The sequence below is a fragment of the Giraffa tippelskirchi genome, chromosome X, assembly GCF_054371585.1.
Source record: "Giraffa tippelskirchi isolate mGirTip1 chromosome X, T2T-mGirTip1v1.2.pri, whole genome shotgun sequence".
Lineage (NCBI taxonomy): Eukaryota > Metazoa > Chordata > Mammalia > Artiodactyla > Giraffidae > Giraffa > Giraffa tippelskirchi.
The window spans coordinates 91,076,475-91,098,551 of NC_137289.1; the positions used below are offsets into that span (position 1 = coordinate 91,076,475).

Consider the following 22,077-nt stretch of genomic DNA (forward strand, 5'->3'; position numbering starts at 1 on the left):
TCCTTATCTTCTTAATAGTGACTGGAGATAAAAAGTATATTAAAAAGCAGAAGTGGAGGCATAATCATTTTTTTCCATGTAAAGGTAGGCTTTTTCTGGGTCCTGAGCCAGGCAAGGCAAGGTTTGTAAAATTTGTGCCCAAAGAGTGAATTAGTCTTTTGGCAGTGGATAAGACAGAGATGAACCTGTCCTAATCAATTTACAGATGAACCTGTAAAATCATTTTCCCTTAGCAGATCAGTGGAAGATACGAGGTGTTCTTAGATCTGTACCTCAATACATTGAAATAGGTGAGCAATGTGTTTTCTGAATATTCTGAGATTTTAAATACAAAGTCTGCTAACCCAGGGGACTGATGGCTTAATAGGAGTTTTTAGTGCTTGTCCCTTCACAGTAACATGAATGAATTCAAACAACTATGCAAGAAAATTACTTCAATGAGAGCTATGGAATCCATATGAGAGATAAGAACACCTGGGTAGAGTACAGAAATAAGAAAAAGTGCATTGCAGATGCTAGAAAGGACACTTTCATATTACCCATGTCACCCTTCCCCAAAGCTCACACTATGTAGTCCAGGGAGAGATCCCCTCCACATAGAGAAAGGAGAGTGAGGGGAGCACTCAACTTTACCTTGGACTGCAGCACCAGCCCCACCCCAGTAAACCCAAGCACCAGCTCATCCCCCATTTTTCCAGACTCCAGGCCAGCCTCTACCAAGCTAGGCTCTAGACCTGCCCCAGTACTAGGCCATTCCATGCAGTCTCAGGCTCTAAGCCTGCCACTAAAGACCCAGAATCCAGGGCAAACACATGCCAAGCTGGCCCCTGTGGCTCTAATCACCAGGATGTAACCACAGCTCAGCTTCTAGTCCAGTCTTCTGTGGACCAAGCCTCCAGGTCTGCCTCAGTGCCAGGCTAGCTCCCTGGGCCTAGGCTTCAAGATCCAGGCTGATCCCCTGCAGATCCAGGCTGAAAGCTTGCCCATTCACTGACCCAGGCACCAGATCCATCTACTCAAGGACTCCAGCAGCAAGCTCACCTATGGAGCCTGCCAGGTGTCCTACCCAGAATCTCTGGTTGTGCTGATGGGTAAAAGGCTTTCCTCACCAAAGCCAATCTATAAAGACTGGAAGATGTGCCTAGTTCTTCAAATAGGGAAACACCAACTAAAGGCCACTAGGATGAGGATTAATCAGGGAAACATGACACCACCAAAGGAACAAAATGAAGCACCATGAACTGGTCCTAAAGAAATGGATATCTGTGAACTGTCTGAAAAGGAATTCCAAATAACCATCTTAAAGAATCTCAGTGAGCTACAAGAGAACTCAGACATCTAAACAAAATCAGGAAAATGATGCATGAGAAGTTCAAGAAAGTCATGGAAATCATAAAAAAGAACCAAAAAGAAATTCTGGAACTGAGGAGAAGAAAGAATCACTGCATTCAAAGACAGGTCACTTAAAATTACCCAGTCAGAGGAAAAAAAGATTATAAAAGAGAATTATGGAACATCATATACAAACCAATATACACATATGGGACGGAGTCTCAGAAGGAGCACAGAAAGTAACAGGGGCACAAAGCTTATTTAAAGAAATAATGACCAAAAAATTCCTAAATCTGGAGGAGGAAATGAAAACCTGGATCCTTGAAGCCCAAAGAAATGTAAATAAATTAAACATAAAGAGATTTTAGCCAAGACACATTTTTATAAAATTCTCAAATTTCCAAGACAAAGAGAATTTTGAACATAGCACGAGAAAAGCAAATCATCAAATAAAAGGAAACTCCCATAATACTATGAGCAGATTCCTCATCTAAAACCTTGCAGGCCAGGAGAAAGTGGGGTGATATCTTCAAAGTCCTGAAAGGAAATAACTTCCAACCAGGAATACCATATTAGACAAAGTAATCCTTCAGAAATGAGGAGAGATAAAACTTTTCCAGACAAACAAACCTGAAGGAATTGATCACCAATAGACTTGGTTCAAAAGAAATGGTAAAAGATAGCATAAGAGTGAAGTAAGCCAGACAGGGAAAAACAAATGCCATATGAAACTTGCTTATATGTAAAATCTCAGAAAAGAAACAGATGCAAATGAACATAATTACAAAACAAAAATGGACCCACAGACATAGAAAACAAACCTATGATAACCAAAGGGGAAAGTGGGGAAGGGAGAAATTAGGAAGTTGGGATTACATTACTATATATAAAATAGATATATGTGTTGATGTATGGCCAAAAAAATCACAATGTTGTAATTATCCTTTAATTAAAATGTATTTAAAAAAATAGATAGCTAGTAAGGACCTACTGTATAACACAAGAAAGTGCACTCAGTCTTTTTATTTTATTTTTTTAATAAATTTATTTATTTTAGTTGGGGGCTAATTACTTTACAATATTGTAGTGGTTCTTGCCATACATTGTCATGAATCAGTCTTTTTCATAACCTATAAGGGAAAAGAATCTTAAAAAAGTATGTGTGTATATATATAGAGAGAGAGAGGGAGAGAAGAGTCAAGATGGTGGAATAAGAAGATGCAGAATTCATGTCTCTTCACAAGTACATCAGGAATCCATCTACAAATGTAACGATTCTTACAGAGCACCTGCTAAACACTAGTGGAAGACTGTAGACACCTAAAAGAAAACTATCCTTGCAACTGTATAGATTGAAAGAAGTGAAAAAAAGAAAAGAGGAATCAAAAAAGGGACCAGTAACTCTGGCAGGAAGCTGAAGGTGAGGAGAATAAGTCAAAAAGGAAAAACAAATATCGTATATTAATGCATATACACGGAATCTAGAAATATGGTATAGTTGATATTTTTGCAGAACAGAAATAAATACACTGACTTATAGAACAAATGTATGGGAGGAGGAAAAGGGAAGTAGGATGAATTGGGAGACTGGGATTGACATACATACACTGGTATGTGTAAAATAGATAACTAATGAGAATCTACTCTATAGCACAGGGAACTCCACTCATTGCTCTGTGGTAACCTAACTAGGAAGGAAATTTTAACAAAGAGGGGATATGTGTAAACATTTGGCAGATTCACTTTGCTGTACAGCAGAAACTGATGCAGAAGTGTAAAGGAACTATACTTCAATAAAAAAGAATATATGTAACTGAATCACAGTGCTGTACATCTGAACCTAACACAACATTGTAAATCAACTGTACTTCAATAAAATAAGTAAATAAATAAGTAAGACATGCTAAAAGAGGGTCAGTCCAGTTCAGTTAAGTCATTCAGTTGTGTCCCACTCTTTGCGATCCCATGGACTACAGCTCACCAGGCCTCCCTGTCCATCAGCAACTCCTGGAGCTTACTCAAACTCATGTCCATTGAGTGGGTGGTGCCATCTACCATCTCATTCTCTGTTGTCCCCTTGTCCTCCTGTCTTCAATCTTTCCAGCATCAGGGTCTTTTCAGATGAGTCAGTTCTCCACATCAGGTGGCCAGAGTATTGGAGCTTCAGCATCAGACCTTCCAGTGTATATTCAGGACTGATTTCCTTTAGGATGGACTGGTTGGATCTCCGTGCAGTCCCATGGACTCTCCATAGTCTTCTCCAACACCACAGTTCAAAAGCATCAATTCTTTGGTGCTCAGCTTTCTTTATAGTCCAACTCTCATATCCATACATGACTACTGGAAAAACCATAGCTTTGACTAGACAGACATTTGTTGGGAAAGTAATGCCTCTACTTTTTAACATGCTGTCTAGATTGGTCATAACTTTTCTTCCAAGGAGCAAGCATCTTTTAATTTCATGGCTGCAATCACCATCTGAAGTGATTTTGGAACCTCCCAAAAAATAAAGTCTGTCACTGTTTCCATTGCTTCCCCATCTATTTGCTGTGAAGTGATGGGACCAGATGCCATGATCTTAGTTTTCTGAATTTTTAGTTTTAAAGCCAACTTTTTAACTCTCTTCATTCACTTTCATCAAGAGGCCCTTTAGTTCTTTGCTTTCTGCCATAAGGGTGGTGTCATCTACATATCTGAGGTTATTGATATTTCTTCAGGCAATCTTGATTCCAGCTTGTGCTTCATCCAGCCCAGTGTTTCTCATGATGTACTCTGCATATAAGTTAAATAAGCAAGGTAACAATATACAGCCTTCATGTACTCCTTTCCTGATTTGGAACAAGTGTTTTTCCATGTCCAATTCTAACAGTTGCTTCCTGACCTGCATACAGATTTCTCAAGAGGCCAGTCAGGTGGTCTGGTATTCCCGTCTTTTTCAAAATGTTCCACAGTTTGTTGTGATCCACACAGTCAAAGGCTTTGGCATAGTCAACAAAGCAGAAATAGATGTTTTTCTGGAACTTGCTTGCTTTTTCGGTGATCCAACGAATGTTGGCAATTTGATCTCTGGTTCCTCTGCCTTTTCTAAATCCAGCTTGAACATATGGAAGTTCATGATTCATGTACTGTTGAAGGCTGGCTTGGAGAAGTTTGAGCATTACTTTGCTAGGGTATGAGATGAGTGCAATTGTGCGATAGTTTGAACATTCTTTGTCATTGCCTTTTGTTGGGACTAGAATGAAAACTGACCTTTTCCAGTCCTGTGGCCACTGCTGAGTTTTCCAAACTTGCTGGCATATTGAGTGTAGCACTTTCACAGCATCATCTTTTAGGATTTGAAATAGCTCAACTGGAATTCCATCACCTCCACAAGCTTTGTTCGTAGTGATGCTTCCTAAGGCCCACTTGACTTCCCATTCCAGGATATCTGTCTCTAGGTGAGTGATCACACCGTTTGGATTATCTGGGTCGTGAAGATCTTTTTTGTATAGTTCTTCTGTGTATTCTTGCCACCTTTTCTTAATATCTTCTGCTTCTGTTAGGTCCATACCATTTCTATCCTTGATTGTGCCCATGTTTGTATGAAATGTTCCCTTGGTATCTCTAATTTTCTTGAAGAGATCTCTAGTCTTTCCCATTCTGGTGTTTTCCTCTATTTCTTTGCATTGATCGCTGAGGAAGGCTTTCTTATCACTCCTTGCTATACTTTGGAACTCTGCATTCAAATGGGTATATCTTTCCTTTCCTCCTTTGCCTTTCACTTCTCTTCTTTTTACAGCTATTTGTAAGGCCTCCTCAGATAACCATTTTGCCTTTTTGCATCGCTTTTTTCTTGGAGATGGTCTTGATCCCTGCCTCCTGTACAATGTCACAAACCTCCATCCATAGTTCTTCAGGCACTCTGTCTATCAGATCTAATCCCTTGAATCTATTTCTCCCTTCCACTGTATAACCCTAATCGATTTGATTTAGATCATACCTGAATGATCTAGTGGTTTTCCCTACTTTCTTCAATTTAAGTCTGAATTTGGCAATAAGGAGTTCATGATCTGAGCCACAGTCAGCTCCCAGTCTTGATTTTGCTGACTATATAGAGCTTCTCCATCTTTGGCTGCAAAGTATATGATCAATCTGATTCTGGTATTGACCATCTGGTTATGTCCACGTGTAAAGTCTTCTTTTCTGTTGTTGGAAGAGGGTGTTTGCTATGACCAGTGAATTCTCTTGGGAAAACTCTATTAGCCTTTTCCCTGCTTCATTCTCTACTCCAAGGCCAAATTTGTTAAGGTATTTCTTAACTTCCTACTTTTGCATTCTGGTCCCCTATGATCAAAAGGACTTCTTTTAGGGGTGTTAGTTCTAGAAGGTCTTGTAGGTCTTCATAGAACCATTCAACTTCAGCTTCTTCGGCATTACTGGTAAGGGCAGACTTGGGTTACTGTGATATTGAATGGTTTGCCTTAGAAACAGAGATCATTCTGTCATTTTTGAGATTGCATCCAAGTACTGCATTTCAGACTCTTTTGTTGACTATGATGGGTATTCAAGTTGAAATAAATGGACATAAACAATATGAAAACATGAAAGTACAAACCAAATTATTAAAGATGAGAATATAACTCAATTCACAATATTATACTGTAATAATGATGTGTAAATTACTTTTAACTCTAGTATTAAAGTGAAAATACAAAAGTATTTAAAATTACTTTTTATGTACAATAATTTATTAATGGATACACAATCTAAAAATTTATAAATTATGACATCAATAACATAAAACGAAGGGGTAGGAAAAATTAAAATGTACAGTTATTGTATATAGTCAATGTTACTTTGTTAGCCTCATACAGACTGCTATGTTTTATATAAACTTCAAGAAAAAGACCCCAAATATGCAAAGCAATGTTGAGAAAGAAGAGCAAATTTGATGATATCACACTTTCTGATTTTAAAATATAATAGGATAATATAGTAACCTACACAGTATATTTCTGGCATAAAAGCAGATATATAGACCAATGAAATGGAATAATGAACCTAGAAAAAGTACACACATTTATGGTCAGTTAACCTTTGACAATGGGGTCAAGATTACACAATGGGAAAGTATAGTCTTTTCAATACATGGTATTGGGGAAAATGGATATCCACATGCAGAGAAACTGGATCCTTATCTCACACAGTGTACAAAGATCAACTCAAAATGGATTAGAGACATAAATGTAAGACCTATAGCTGTAAAACTACAAGAAGAAAATGTAGGGGGAAAGCTACTTGGAATTGTCTCAATTGGGCATGATTTGTTTGGATATAACTCAAAAAGTACAAGCAACGAAAGCAGAATAGACAAATATGATTGCAGAATGCTAAATAGCTTCTTCATAGCAAAGGAAACAATCAAGAAAGTGAAGAGACAACCTACAGAATTAGATGAAGATATTTGTAAACCATATATCTAATAAGGGATTAATGTCCAAAATAAATAAGGAATTCATACTACTCAAGAAATAACCCAATTTTTAAAGGTCAAAGTACCTAAATAGACATTTCTTAGAACATGACATATAGATGGTCAAAAGGTATATGGAAAGTTGCTCAACATCACTGATCACCAGGGAAATGCAAATCAAAACAACGAGATATCACCTCACACCTATTAGGATGGTTATTACCAAAAAAATGACAAAGGATAATAAGTGTTGAGAAGAATTTGGAGAAAAGGGAACCCCTTTACATTGTTGGTAGTAATGCAAATTAGTGCAGCTATTATGGAAAACAGTATGTAAGTTTCTCAAAAAATTAAAAATAAACTACCATATAAATTTGTCAACTGCCTGGTTGAGTGTCCAAGGTATGCTCAAACATTCATACAAAGCCCCCTTTCAAAGACTTGGAGTCATATTGGTGCTTGATGTTTTAAAGTAGTCTCTGCCTAATCATTAGCTAACCAAAAAGCTAACTAACCAGTGTCTTTGGTGGCCACACGCAACAGATGATAAATATTTAACAGAAATGGGTGGGAAAAGTCAGTAAACAAACTAACAACAATAACTAAGACAAATAGCAACAACAAATCTTGGGGAGGAAAGAGAATCTGATTTCCAGAGATGCTATATTACTTAAACTGTCCAGTTTTCAATAAAAAATATGAGATATGTAAAGAAACAAGAAAGCATGACCCATACACAAGAAGAAAAACAAAAAACAGTCAGAACATAGCTTCACAAAGACTAACATTTGAATATTTATAGCAGCTTTGTACATATCAGCCAAAAGCTGTAAACAACCTAAATGTTTATTAACTGACAAATGAACAAACAAATTGTGGCATATACATGCAATGGAGTACTACTCAGCAATAACACACAGGAATGAACTACTGATACATAAATCATCCCCATCCTCCAGGTATATCAGGTTCTTTCAAGACCTCTAACATACCCTCATAATCCAGGCCTCTGCACTTGCTATTCCCTTTGCTGGACACTTTCCTCTGTGCCTTCACATGTCTGGGTCACTCTCATGCTTCTGAGACCTGGTCTAGATAAATGCCAGCTCCCCAAAAGACCCTCCTTAACCACACCCAAAGTGGCTCTCCTTGGTTGTTTGCCTCTGCCCTTAGTTTGTTTCACTCATGCCACTTACTAATAATGCTTCATATTTTGTGATCATGCTACTTCTTTTTGGTTGCTCATAGAATAATTACCAACTGTGTCAACTGAAAAAAAAAACACTACCAGTAATTCTATTTCTGAATATATATCCAAAGGAAATGAAATTAGAATCTCGAAAAGATATCTGTTCTGTCACGTTCATTGCAGCATTATTTACAATAGCCAAGATATGGAAATATCAAAGTGAAATATCAACAGGTGAATGGATAAAGAAAATGTGAGAGGTACTACACAGATACTTACCCAGAAGCACACAGACACAGACACACACACACACAATGGAATATTATTCAGCTTAGATAAAAAGAAGGAAAGTGTGTAATTTGTGACAACATGGATGAACCTGAAGGACTTTATGCTAAATGAAGTGAACCAAGGACAGAAAGACAAATGCTGCATGATCTCACTTATATGTGAAATCTAAAAATGTCAAACTCATAGAAGCAGAGAATAGAATGGTGGTTGCTTGAGACTTGGGAGAGAGTGAAATGGGGAGGTGTTGATCAAAGAGTATAAAGGTTCAGTTGTGCAGGATGAATACATTCTGGAAATATGATACAACACTGTGATTGTCATTAATAATACTATATTGTATAATTGAAGTTTATAAAAAGAGTAGATCTTAACTGTTCTTTTTTTTAATTAGTTTATTTATCTATTTTTTAACTTTACAATATTGTATTTGTTTTGCCATACATTGACATGAATCCACCCTGGGTGTACTTGTTCTTATCACACATAAAAAAATGGAAACTATGTGAGGTGATCGATATGTTAATTAGATTGAGTGTGGTACTTATTTAACAATATATTCATATATCAAAATATTATATTGTATACCTTAAACAAATACAATGTTTGTCAATTTTATCCCAATAAAGTTGGAGAGAAAATCAACTCACATGGATTGAGTAAGTACTGTGTTAGGTGGAATTAAGACACCATCCTTGGCCTCAGACACCATCCCTGGCCTCAAGGAGTTTATAGACTAAATGGAAATAGATGATAGACAGATAAACAAATAAATGCCATTGAGTAGAATAATTGTTCAGAGAAGGCAATGGCAACCCACTCCAGTACTCTTGCCTGGAAAATCCCGTGGATGGAGGAGCCTGGTAGGCTGCAGTCCATGGGGTCGCTAGGAGTTGGACACAACTGAAGCGACTTAGCAGCAGCAGCAGCAGCAGAATAATTGTTAGTATGGAACCTGCACCAATTCTAAATGGGCCTTTCTCCTCAGTACTTTGTGGAGACCGTTTTCTGTCAAGATAACCAGCAATCTCCATGTTCTACACCACTATTTTACCATACTCAGCTTGTGAGCAGCATTTCAGTTTTCTAATTCTTCCTTCTTGAAACATTTTATTCATTTTGCTTTCAGGGCACCAAACTCTCCTTCTACCTCACTAGACATTCCATCTCGGTCTCCTCTTGGTTTTCCTTCTCTTTAGTATATTCATAAGCTGTGCAACAGTCTAATTCCAGAACGTCTTCACCATCCAAAAAGAGCCTTGTACCTCCTAATACTCCCCTCCTCCCTCATTCCTGATAATCACTAATTTACTTTCTGTCTCTATGGATTGCCTATTCTAAGAAAATTTCATATAAATAGAATCATACAATCTGTGGTCTTTTTGTAGCTGGCTTCTTAGGATAATGATTTCAAGGTTCATCCATTATGAAGCATATATCAATACTTCATTCCCTTTTATGAATGGGTATTATTGCATTATATAAATATAGCACATTTTGTTTATCATTCATCATTTGCTGGATACTTGGATTGTTTCCACTTTTTTCTATAATACTGCTATGCACATTTATGCACAGATTTTTATGTGGATGTATGTTTTCAGTGATTCTTGGTGTATATATAGGAGTGGAATTTCTGGGTCATACAATCACTGTATATTTTATTTTTGAGGAATCATTTTGAGGCTATTTTTAAAATCAGGTGCACCATTTTACTTTCCCACCAATAATGTATGACAGTTCCAATTTCTCTGCATTTTCGCCAGCACTGTCTTTTGTGTCTTGATTTAGTAAAATTATATATGTTCAAGTTACACAAAATGATGATTTAATACACATATACATAGTGAATTGATTATTACAGTCAAGCTAATAAACATGTTTTTTTTTTTTTTGGATGGCAGTACCTGAAATCCACTCTCTTTGCAAATTTCCATTATTCAATGCAGTATTGTTAGCTATACTCGTTATGGTATACATGAGATTTCTAGACTTATTCATCCTGTATAACTGCAACTCTGTATCCTTTGGCCAACATCTCCCCATCTTCTCTATCCTCTTGCTCCTGATAACCACTGTGCTCTGCTTCTAAGTATTTGACTTTTAAGCATTCCACATATAAATGAGGTTATGTAATTTTTTTCTGTATTTGTCTGGCTTATTTCACTTAGCATAATATCTTCTGGATTCATTTATATTATAGCAAATGAATGGCAGGAGATCTTTCTTTTTTAAGGCTGAAACAAACAAACAAAGTCTTTATTCATCCACTGATGGACACTTAGGTTGTTTCTGTATCTTGTTATCTTTTAATTCTAGCCATCCTAAATGGGTGTGAATTCATATTCATTTAATCGTCATCATTTCTCATAGAGAAAGCATTAGAGGCTTAGAGAGGGTGTGTAGTTTGCCTAATTCTCACAACTAATGAATGACAGAGCAGCAACTTGCATTTGTCTTATTCCAGAGCTCATTTATCTACTGTAATATTGTACTTCTTATAACCTCTTTGAACCCTGTTCTGAGAAAGAACAAATCTCTCTACTCACCACTGTTCTTTACCAGTAGCATTTCATCATCTTACCTCTAAACTTGTTATTCCCCTCATATATAGCATTATAATGAGTCCTTTCACTATTATCACGGACTCCCTCACACCTCCATATCTAAGCCCTGTGCATTCCACTACCTTAATATCCCTTGAATCTGTCTCTCTTTGTGCTGCTGCTGCTCCAGTTTAGATCCAGTAGCCCCCATTTGGTCTCCCTACCTCCAGTCTCCTCTAGTCTCTCTGGTTCAGTCTACTCTTCATCATGAACCTAAGGGCATATTCAAAAACACATGTGATAGTGCCACTTTCCTGTGAAAAAAAGTCATGGTCTTCTGCAGCCCAATGATAAAATTCATATTCCTGAACATGGCATTCATGATATAGCCCCACACTACCTTAATAACTCTTCTCCAACTACTCACACTTTTTATCTAAAATTGGTTCCTATGCTCAAACCACACTAAACATTTTCTTTTACATTTTCTTAAACAAACCATGAACTTTCACTCTTTCAAGTTGCTCTCTCTTTGAAATTCCCTTTCCCTCTTTTTCCATCTATTGCAATCCTTCAAGGCCTAGCTCAATATTACCTCTTTCACAAAATTTTCTTCAATACCACCAGAAAGAATTAGCACTGTCATTCTCATAGCACTTATTTGTATGATTCTACCTGTATTATAATAATTGATCTATTTCTCCTGCTGGACTACTGTGCAACCTCTTAAAGCTATTCCCCATCACTTGCCTACACTTAGAAGAGAGGCCTCTAGTTGGCCACTTGCCTATTTATGAGGCCTCCTTTCCTGATACTTATTCACTCCTAGTTCTCTGCAGTTTCTGAAGCTGGCTTTTGTGTTTTCCCATGGAAATAGATGACTGGTTAGAGAAAGGGGATGATGCTGAGCTCTTATTACCCAACAGGAGCAATGAACGCTCTCTTCAGAAAGAGTATGTACTCTGAAAACAGACTTCAAGCTATGAAAACTGGCTCTACCATATTAGTTTTGTGACACTGAGACTTTTAGGGCCTTAGATTTCTTATCTGTAAAATGGGACTAATAACAGTTTACAGAGTAGTTTTGAAGATTATGAGAGATAATCCATGTAAAGCACTTAGAACAGGCCCTGATACAAAGAAAGGTTTTAAATAATGGTGTCTGTTATCATTATTATTATCATTGTCATTATTATAATTATTACCATTTAATCATTATTATTCAGCATATCCCAGAGCCTTGAAATGGTTTTCCTGGCAGAATGGCCTAGTTCCAAATCCCTATTGCTGCTATCATTATATGTCCTATTTCCAAGCCAGGAAAAGATCCTTTCCAATGTGGAAGGTAGTGGCCTGAGACTGTGTTTGTGGGTCATCTTTATGAGATGGGACCTTCTTTTACTACATTGAGATGGATGATACCATAGAGCATGACCAATCCCAATTGTTTTCCCTAAATGAGAACAGGGATGGAATTTCCTAGAGTCTCTTCACCAAAAGAAAGCATTCAGATAGAAACATGTAACTGAGACGTTAGACTCAAAGCATGTGGGAGAATGAATTTATATCACTTCATGTGTGACATAAGAATTTACTTCATACTTTCTAGAAGGTACATGTGCTTGAGGTTAATCCTCAGTGCTGGAGGTTAGATGGCCTTTGGCACAAGGCATCTTCTGGAAGCATGTGATCTAATTACATGGATATGTCAGTATATCAGTAGTATTAATATTAATGAGTCTTTGATATTTTTTTGTTTGACTAGTCTGATGGCAATTGTACTAGGGTTAATAAAAACAGGGCTATGTATCTACCCTGGGACCAAAGTAGGGGAACTATAGAGGAACTTCTTGGCTCTAACCCTTATGGTGGTAGCAGCAGTGCAGTGATCAATAAAAAGCTCCCAAGAAAAAGAAAACTCCTGGGGAAAAATTCTTTGAAACAAGACTTACTCTTTCTTTCCCCATGGAAACTCTTGCCCCATTGCCTACTGAGAACATAATAATATAAATAATAACTAACAATTATTCAGTGTTTATTATGTACCGGGCACTGAAATAAGTATACTACCTCATGTAATCATCACCACAACCTCATGAGGTAGGTACTATTATTATTCCTATTTTACTGAGGAGAAAATTTTAGATATAGAGAGATTATGAACTTGCCCAAGATCTCACGGTTGGTAAGTAGCACAACTGGCTCCATAACCTGCAGTTCTTTTAAAATTTTACCGTGGAGAGTTTCAAATGTAAAAGGAAATTGTATATTTAATAAAAATATACGTATAACATTCAGCATAACATATTCCACATGTCCATATCGCCCAGCTTCAACATTTACCACTACATGCCCAATCTTGTTTCACCTATACCCTTACCCGTTTCCCTAAAACAAACATCATGTCATTTCATCCATAAATGCTTCAGTATGTACCTGTAAAAGATGAAGACTCTTTTTTAACCAAAATCTCAATACCATTATCATACATAAAAGAAAAGAAAACTAAACAAAATAGTAATTCCTTAAAAGCAGTAACTATCTGGTCAGTGTCCTAATTCTCCTTCTTACATTAAAAAAAAATAATAATCACGATACAAATAGGACCCATGTGTTTTAATTGCTTGACATGTCTCTCAGGTCTCATTTAGCTGACCAGAACCTCTGTTCTTAGCCACTACACTCTGATCTAGGTTTTCTATTACCAAGGAAGGTGACAATTTCCATATAGCAGGAGTTCTCAATTAGGGGTTCATTAACAGATTCAGGGAGCTCTATGAATATCTTAAAATTGGTTTTCAAAATTTTACATGTATTTGTGTAGGTTAATTTTTCTAGGGAGACTATCCTTGGCTCTCATTAGAGTCTCAAAGCTTTAATTAAGACATAAGACAACTGAAAAACATATGCTATTGTCACAGGAAATTGTAAACAACAATAGCTAGGGGAAGGCCATAAACTGGCTAGTTGAGGATGGAAAAAGAAGTTAAATTCTGTTTAGCACATTACACTGAAATATTAGAGATATTTATAAATAACTTTTGAGATAAATAGAAATAGTTAAGGATTAACTGATGTCTGTATTTGAAACTATTATAATCTTGGCATATTGTGGTTTTGCTGAATTGTGGTCATGAAAATAATCAGATCTTGAATTGAATTCCTTGTGTTATGAGACCTATGTCTCCACATGAAGTGGGGTAGGTAGAGACTGATTTTTGTGGGATATTATTGATTTGTTCCATAACAATAGCTCCTTTGAATATGTATATAATTTTGCAATCTTATGTCTACATGTATAAAAATGAAAAGGTGATAAAGGTTGTCATTAATCTTTCCTCTACACCAACTTTTCCTAGATGAAATTCAACATAGAACACCCAATGGTACTATCATCAGCAGCATAGAACCCCCCAAGCCACCACAATACCCCAAAATGCCTATGCAAAAAAGTGTGGAAGCAGATCCTGGGAGGAAGTCCCCAAGCAGGCTTGTTTCAGATGTCAAGTTGGAGTCCTGCCTCGAGGTGGATGTGGGGAAGTTGGTGTCTAGGCTGCAGGATGGAGGGACCAAGGCCATACCAAAGGCCAGCAATGGACCTGTGCCAGGCCCTGGGACCACTAAGGCCCCCTCTTTCCACATAAAGAGATCAGCACCTCGGCCCCTGGCTCACCACAAGGAGGGTAAGTGCTTGGGAATTCCATGAGGAAGAAAACTGACCTCAACTACTTTGCACTTTGAAACACTTATGAGGTTGTAGGTATTTAAGTAGAAATCTATTCCAGTTTATTACTACTAGTGTTGAAATCCTCTTTGCAACCCTATGGACTGTAGCCTGCCAGGCTCCTCTATCCATGGGGATTCTCCAAGCAAGAATACTGGAGTGGATTGCCATGCCCTCCTCCAGGGGATCTTCCCAACCCAGGGATTGAACCTAGGTCTCCCACATTGCAGGCAGATTCTTTACCAGCTGAGCCACCAGGGAAGCCCAAGAATACTGGAGTAGGTAGCTTATTCCTTCTCTAGGGGATCTTCCTGACCCAGGAATCGAACCAGGGTCTCCTGCACTGCAGGTGGATTATTTACCAGCTGAGCTACCAGGGAAGCCCAAGAACATAGAAACCATTCACAATAATCACTAGAATGTAAGCTTTATGAGGGAGGGATTTTTGGCTGTTTTATTTACCTCTATATCCCAAGTACTTAGAACAATGCCTGACTGTCACATAGTAGTAGGTACTCATTATTTGTGGAATAAGTTAATAATAATGATATTATTTTTTCCGTTATAGGTTATTACAAGATATTGAATATAGTTCCTTGTGCTATATAGTATGACCTTGTTGTTTATCCATTCTATATATAATAGTATGTATCTGCTAATCCCAGATTCCCAATCCATCCATCCTCCACATGACTCCCCCTTGGCAGCCACAAGGCTGTTCTCTACATCTATGACTCTTTTAAGGTTTCATAAAATAAGTTCATTTGTGTCATATTTTAGATTCCATAAATATTAGTGATACCATATTTGTCTTTCTCTTTCTGACTTACTTTACTTAGTATGATAATCTCTAGATCTATCCATGTTTCTTCAAATGGCATTAGTTCATTCTATTTTTATGTTTGAATAGTATTCCATACAATGTATGCATATGTATACACACACACACACACACACACACACACACACACACACACACGCAGAGTGAGAGAGGATTCCCAGGTGGCCCTAGTGGTAAAGAATCTGCCTGCCAATGCAGGAGACACAAGAGACTCAAGTTTGATCCCTGGGTTGGGAAGATCCCTGGGAATAGGTAATAGCAACCCACTCCAGTATTCTTATCTGAAAAATTCCATGAACAGAAGAGCCTGGCAAGCTACAGTCCATGGGGTCACAAAGAGTCAGACACAACTGAGTAATTGAGCATGCACACAGATACACACACACACACACACACACACACATATCACATCTTCTTTATCCATTCATCTCTCGATGGACATTTAGGTTGCTTCCATATGTCTTGGCAATATAAACAATGCTGCTGTGAACAGTGGTGTGCATGTATCTTTTTGAATTGATATTATTTATTAATATAATTTTTGCTGTTATTGCCATTTATTTATTTATACTTTTGTATGCATTATGGCATGCTCACCACCAAGAATTTATTTTCTATCCATCACCATACAGTTTATCCCTTTTACCCATTTCACCCCATCCTTCCCCTCTGGTAACCATTGCTCTGTTCTTTGTATCTGCATGTTTGTTTTGTTTTAGTTTGGTTTGTTCATTTATTTTGTTTTTTTTTTTTGTTCATTGATTATTTTTTGTCTTTTTCCACATAAACAAAATCATACAGTATTTGCTTTTCTCTTCTTTCACTTAGCATAATGTGCTTAAGGTTCACCCATGTTGTTGTGAATGACAGTATTTCATCCTTTTATGGCACAGTAATATTCCTTTGTATATACCACATCTTTACTTATTCATCCATTGTTGGGCACTTAGTTTTTTCCCCATATCTTAGCTATTATAAATAATGGTGTGATGAACATAGAGTTGCGTATATTTTTTTGAATTAATATTTTCATGTTATTTGTACAAATATCCAGAAGTGGAATAGCTGTATCATATGGTAGTTCTATTCTTGATTTTTGAGGAATCTCCATACTGTGTTCTATAGTGGCTATACCAAGTTACATTCCCACCAACAGTATAAGAGGGTTTGCTTTTCTCTACACTCCTTTCCAAAATTTGTTATTTTTTTGTCTTTTAAGAAATAGCCATTCTGATGGGCATGATGTGATATCTCACTGGGGCTTTGATTTGCATTGCCCTAATAATTAATGATCTTGGACACATTTTAATATTCCTGTTGGCCATTGTTATTTCTTTTTTTGGAAAAATGTCCATATAGCTCTTCCCTCCATTTTTAAAGTAGGTTGTTTAGGGTGTTTTGTTGTTGAGTTACATGAGTTCTTTAAATGTTTTGGACATTAACCCCCTTATAAGATACATGATTCAAAAATATTTTCTCTCATTCAGTAGATTGTCTTTTCATTTTTGTGGAAGATTTCCTTTGCTGTGCAGAAGTTTGATATAGTCCTATTTAGTTTGATATAATCCTATTTGCTTATTTTTGCTTTTGTTTCCCTTGCCTGAGTAAAATATTCAAAAAGATATCTCTAAGATCAATGTCAAAGAGTATGCTGTGTATGTTATCTTCTAGGAGTGTTATGGTTTCAGGCCTTATATTCAAGTCTTTATTTTGAAATGATTTTTTTGTATGTTGTGAGATAGTGATCTAGTTTGTTTGTTTCTTTCTTTTTTGTGGCTGTGCAGTTTTCCTAGCACCATTTATTGAAGAAAATATCTTTGTCCATTCTAAGATCTTTGATCCTTTGTCATAAATTAATTTTCCATATATTTGTGGGTTTATTTCAGGGGTCTCAATTGTGTTTTATTGATATATGTGTCTGTTCTTCTATCAACACCATGCTGTTTGATTATAAGAATTTTATAATATGGATTAAAATTAGGGATTATAATACCTACAGCTTTGTTCTTTTTTTCTCAAAATTGCTTTGACTTTTTGGCTTCTTTTGTGGTTCCATATATTTTAGAATTGTTTGTTCTATTTCTATTAAAGCTGTCATTGGATTTTGATAGGGATTGCACTAAACTTGTAGATTGCTTTTGGTAATATGAGCATTTTATTATTTTTTGATTTATTTTTTTAAACTTTTATTTTGAATTGGGGTATAGATGGTTAGCAATGTTACGATCATTTCAAGTGAATAACAAAGGGACTCAGCCATGTAGCCATTCTGCCCCAAATTCCTCTCCCATCCAGGCTGCCACATAGCATTGATAAGAGTTCCATGTGCTATACAGTTGGTCCTTATTAGTTATCCACTTTAAATATAGCAGAGTGTACATGTCCATCACAAAGTTCTCCCCATCCCTCCCACCAGCAACCATAAATTCATTCTCTCAGTCTATGGGTCCCTTTCTGTGTTGTAAGTAAGTTCATCTGTATCATTTCTTTTTAGAATCCACATATAATGGATGGCATATGGTATTTCTCCTTCTCCAGCTGACTTACTTCACTCAGTATGACTATCTCTAGATCCATTCATGTTGCTGCAAATGGCACTATTTCATTATTTTTAATGGCTGAGTAATATTCCATTGAATATATCTACCACATCTTTATTCCTTTCTCTATGGGTGGACATTTAGGTTGCTTTCTTGTTTTGGCTATTGTAAACAGTGCTGCAATGAATACTGGGGTGCATGTATCCTTTTAGATCATGTTTTTCTCTGTATATATGCCCAGGAGTTGGATTTGCAGGGTCATATGGTAGCTCAATTTTTAGTTTTTTAGAGAACCTCCATACCATTCTCCATAGTGGCTTTTCCAATTTACATTCATGCTAACAGTGCACAAGGGTTCCCGTCTCTCCACACCCTCTCTAGCATTTATTGTTTGTGGATTTTTTCATGACAGCCATTCTGGCTGGTGTGAGGTGATAACTCATGGTCGTTTTTATTTGCATTACTCTAATAAATAGCAATGTTGAACATATTTTCATGTGCCTCTGACCATTTGTATGTCTTCTGTGGAGAAATGTCTACTTAGGTCTTCTACCCATTTGTTAATTGTGTTGTCTGTTTTGATGCTGTTAAGTGTCATGAGCTGTTTGTAAATGTTGGAGTCTAATCCCTTGTCGGTCACATCATTTGCAAATATTCTCTCCCAACCTGTGGATTGTCTTTTCATTTTTTATTGTTTCCATTGCTATGCAAAATCTTTTGAGTTTAAGTAGGTCCCATTTGTTTATTTTTGTTTTAATTTCCATTATTCTGGGAGTTGGATTAAAAAAAGATATTGCTGCAATTTACGTCAGAGAGTGTTCTGCCTATGTTTTCCCCTGGGAGTTTTATAGTATCTGGTTTCACATTTAGATCTTTAATACATTTTGAGCCTTCTTTGTGTATGGTGTTAAAGAATGATCTAATTTCATTTTTGCATGTAACTTTCCAGTTTACCCAGCACCATTTGTTGAAGAGAGTTTCTTTCAAGCATTGTGTAGTCCTGCTTCCTTTGTCATAAATTAATTGACCATAGGTGCAACGGTTTATATCTGGGTTTTCTATCCTGTTCCTTGGACTATATTTCTATTTTTGTGACAGTACCATACTGTTTTAATAACGGTAACTTTAGAGTATACTCTGAAGTCAGGGAACCTGATTCTTCCAGCTCTTTTTCAAGATTGCTTTGGCTATTCAGGGTCTTTTGTGTCTACATAAATATCTTGAGATTTTCTGTTCTAGCTCTGTGAAAAAAAATGTCATTGGTAATTTGATAGGGATTGTGTTGAGTCTGTAGATTGCCTTGAGTAGTACCGTCATTTTGAAAAAGGGTGTTTTCTAATCCATGAGCATGGAATATCTTTCCATCTCTGTGTGTCTTCTTCAATTACTTTCATCAGCATCTTATAGTTTTTGGACTACAGGTCTTTTTACTCCTTAGGTAGATTTATTCCTAGTTATTTTGATCTTTTTGATGTGATGGTAAATGGAATTGTTTCTTGAATTTCTCTTTCTGATCTTTCCTTGTTAGTGTATAGAAATGCAAGAGATTTCTGTGTATTAATTTTGTAACCTGCAACTTTACCAAATTCATTGATTAGCTCTAGTGGTGTTCTGGCTGCATCTTTAGGGTATTCTATTTATAGTATCATGTCATCTGCAAAGAGTGGTGACTTAATTTCTTTTCTAATTTGAATTCCCTTTACATCTTTTTCTTCTCTGATTTCTGTAGCTAGGACTTCCAAAACTGTTGCATAAAAGTGGTGAGAGTGGACTTCCTTGTCTTGGCCCTGACTCAGAGGAAATGCCTGCAGCTTTTCACCATTAAGTATGATGTTAGCTGTAGGTTTGTCATATATAGCCTTTATTATGTTGAGGCATTTTCTTCCTGTACCAACTTTCTGCAAAGATTTTTATCATAAATGGGTGCTGTATTTTGTCAAAAGCTTTTCCCACATTTATTGAGATGATCATATGGTTTTTATTCTTCAATTTGTTGATGTGGTTTATCTCATTGATTGATTTGCAGATATTGAAAACTCTGCATCCCTGGGATGAATCCCACTTGATCATGTTGTATGATCTTTTCAATGTGTTGTTGAATTCAGATTTCTAGTATTGCTAGTTGAGGATTTTTGCATCTATGTTTATCAGTGATGCATGTGTGCATGCTAAGTTGCTTCAGTTGTGTCCAGCTGTTTTTGATCCTATGGACCATAGCCCACCAGGCTCCTCTGTCCATGAGATTCCCCAGGCAAGAATACTGGAAGGTTGCCATGCCCTCCTCCCAGGGATCTTCCCAACCCAGGGATCAAACCCACATCTCTTAGGTCTCCTGCATTGGCAGGTGGGTTCTTTTCCACTAGTGCTATCAGTGATATTGGCCTGTAATTTTATTTTTTTGGTATATGTTTTTCTGATTCTGATATCCGGGTGATGATGGCCTCATAGAATGAATTTGGAAGTTTCCTATCTTCTGCATTTTTTTTGAAAAAGTTTGAGAAGGATAGGTTTTAACCCTTCTCTACATGTTTGATATAATTCACCTGATGTGAAGCAATTAGGTCCTGGACTTTTGTTTGTTGAGAGTTTTTTAATCATAGTTTCAATTTCAGCACGTGTGATTCATCTGTCCATATTTTCTATCTCTTCTTGGTTCGATCTTGGGAGACTGTACCTTTCTAAAAATTTGTCTATTTCTTCAAGGTTGTCCATTTTATAGGCATACAGTTGCTCATAGTTGTCTCTTATGATCCTTGGTATTTCCGTGGAGTCAATTGTAACTTCTCTATTTTCATTTCTAATTTTGTTGATTTGAGTCCTTTCCCTTTTTTTCGTGATGAATCTGGCTAAAAGTTTATCAATTTTGTTTTATCTTTTCAAGGAACAAGATTTTAGTTTCATTGATCTTTTCAGTTGTTTTCTTTGTCTCTACTTCATTTATTTCTGCTCTGCTCTTTATGATTTCTTTCCTTCTATTAACTTTAGGGTTTTCTTGTTCTTTTTTCTCTAGTTGTTTTAGGTGTAAGGTTAGGTTGTTTGAGATTTTTCTTGTTTCTTGAGGTAAGATTTTATACATTTCCCTCTTAGAACTGCTTTTGCTGCAACCCATAGGTTTTGGACTGTTGCACTTTCATTTTCATTTTTCTCTAGGTATTTTTAATTTCTTCTTTGATTCCTTCAGTGACCCATTGGTTGTTTAGTAACATATTGTTTAACTGCCATGTGTTTGTGTGTTTTTTTATAATTTTTTCCTTGTAGTTTATTTCTAATCTAGCGTTCTGATCTATAAAGATGCTTGATATCATTTCAATTTTTTTAAATTTGCCAAAGCTCATCTTTGTTTATTTTCATTTTATTGCATTTTTTATCAATTAAAATAGTTCTTTGATGGAATCTTTAGAATTTTCTTTAGATAAACCAATATCATCCTCAAATAGTGGTAGTTTTACTTTTCCCTTTCCAATTTAGATGCACTTTATTTATTTTTCTTACCTAATTGCTCTGGCTAGGACTTCCAATTTTATGTTTAATAAGAGTGATGAGAGTGGCATCCTTGTCTTTTCTTGAAGGGATAGCTTTCTGTTTTTCACCATTGAGTATGATGTTAGCCACACATATATAATATGTAGTCTATGACCTTCACTATGTTGAAGTACTTCTTTCTATACCCATTTTGTTGAGAATTTTTATCATCTGTGAGTATTGAATCTTGTCAAATACTTTTTCTGCCTATAGAGATGATATGTTTTATTTTTCATTTTGTTAATGTGGCGTAAACATTGATTGGTTTGCACATAATGAACTATCCTTGCATCCCTGGAGTAAATCTCATTTGATCATGATGTTTGATATTTTTAATGTATTGTATTTGATTTGCTAATATTTTATTGAGAATTTTTACATCCATATTTACCAGGGATAGTGGCCTGTAATTGTGTGTGTGTGTGTGTGTGTGTGTGTTGTCCTTGTTTGGTTTTGGTATCAGGATAATGTTTGCCTTGTAAAATAAGTTAGGAAACGTTTCCTCCTCTTTAATTTTTTAGAAAAACTTGAGGAGAATACATATTACATTGCCTTTGAATGTTTGATATAAACCACCTGGGAAGCTGTCTGGTCGTGGACTTTTGATTATTAGAGGTTTTGTTTACTGTTTTAATCTCTGTAT

General features: G+C 36.4%; 1 protein-coding gene across 4 annotated transcripts in view; it reads left to right on the top strand.

Moving 5' to 3' along the window:
- The window catches only part of OPHN1 (oligophrenin 1), a 658,667-nt gene that overhangs the window by 503,890 nt on the left and 132,700 nt on the right, over positions 1-22,077 (top strand). For 3 of the 4 annotated variants that reach the window (XM_081567319.1, XM_081567322.1, XM_081567321.1), the window contains exon 21: positions 14,167-14,490. The exons of the other annotated variant lie outside the window; for it this stretch is intronic. In XM_081567319.1, the coding sequence (XP_081423445.1) occupies positions 14,167-14,490 (324 nt within the window). The remainder of the gene's footprint in view (positions 1-14,166; positions 14,491-22,077) is intronic. 4 annotated transcript variants of the gene reach the window in all.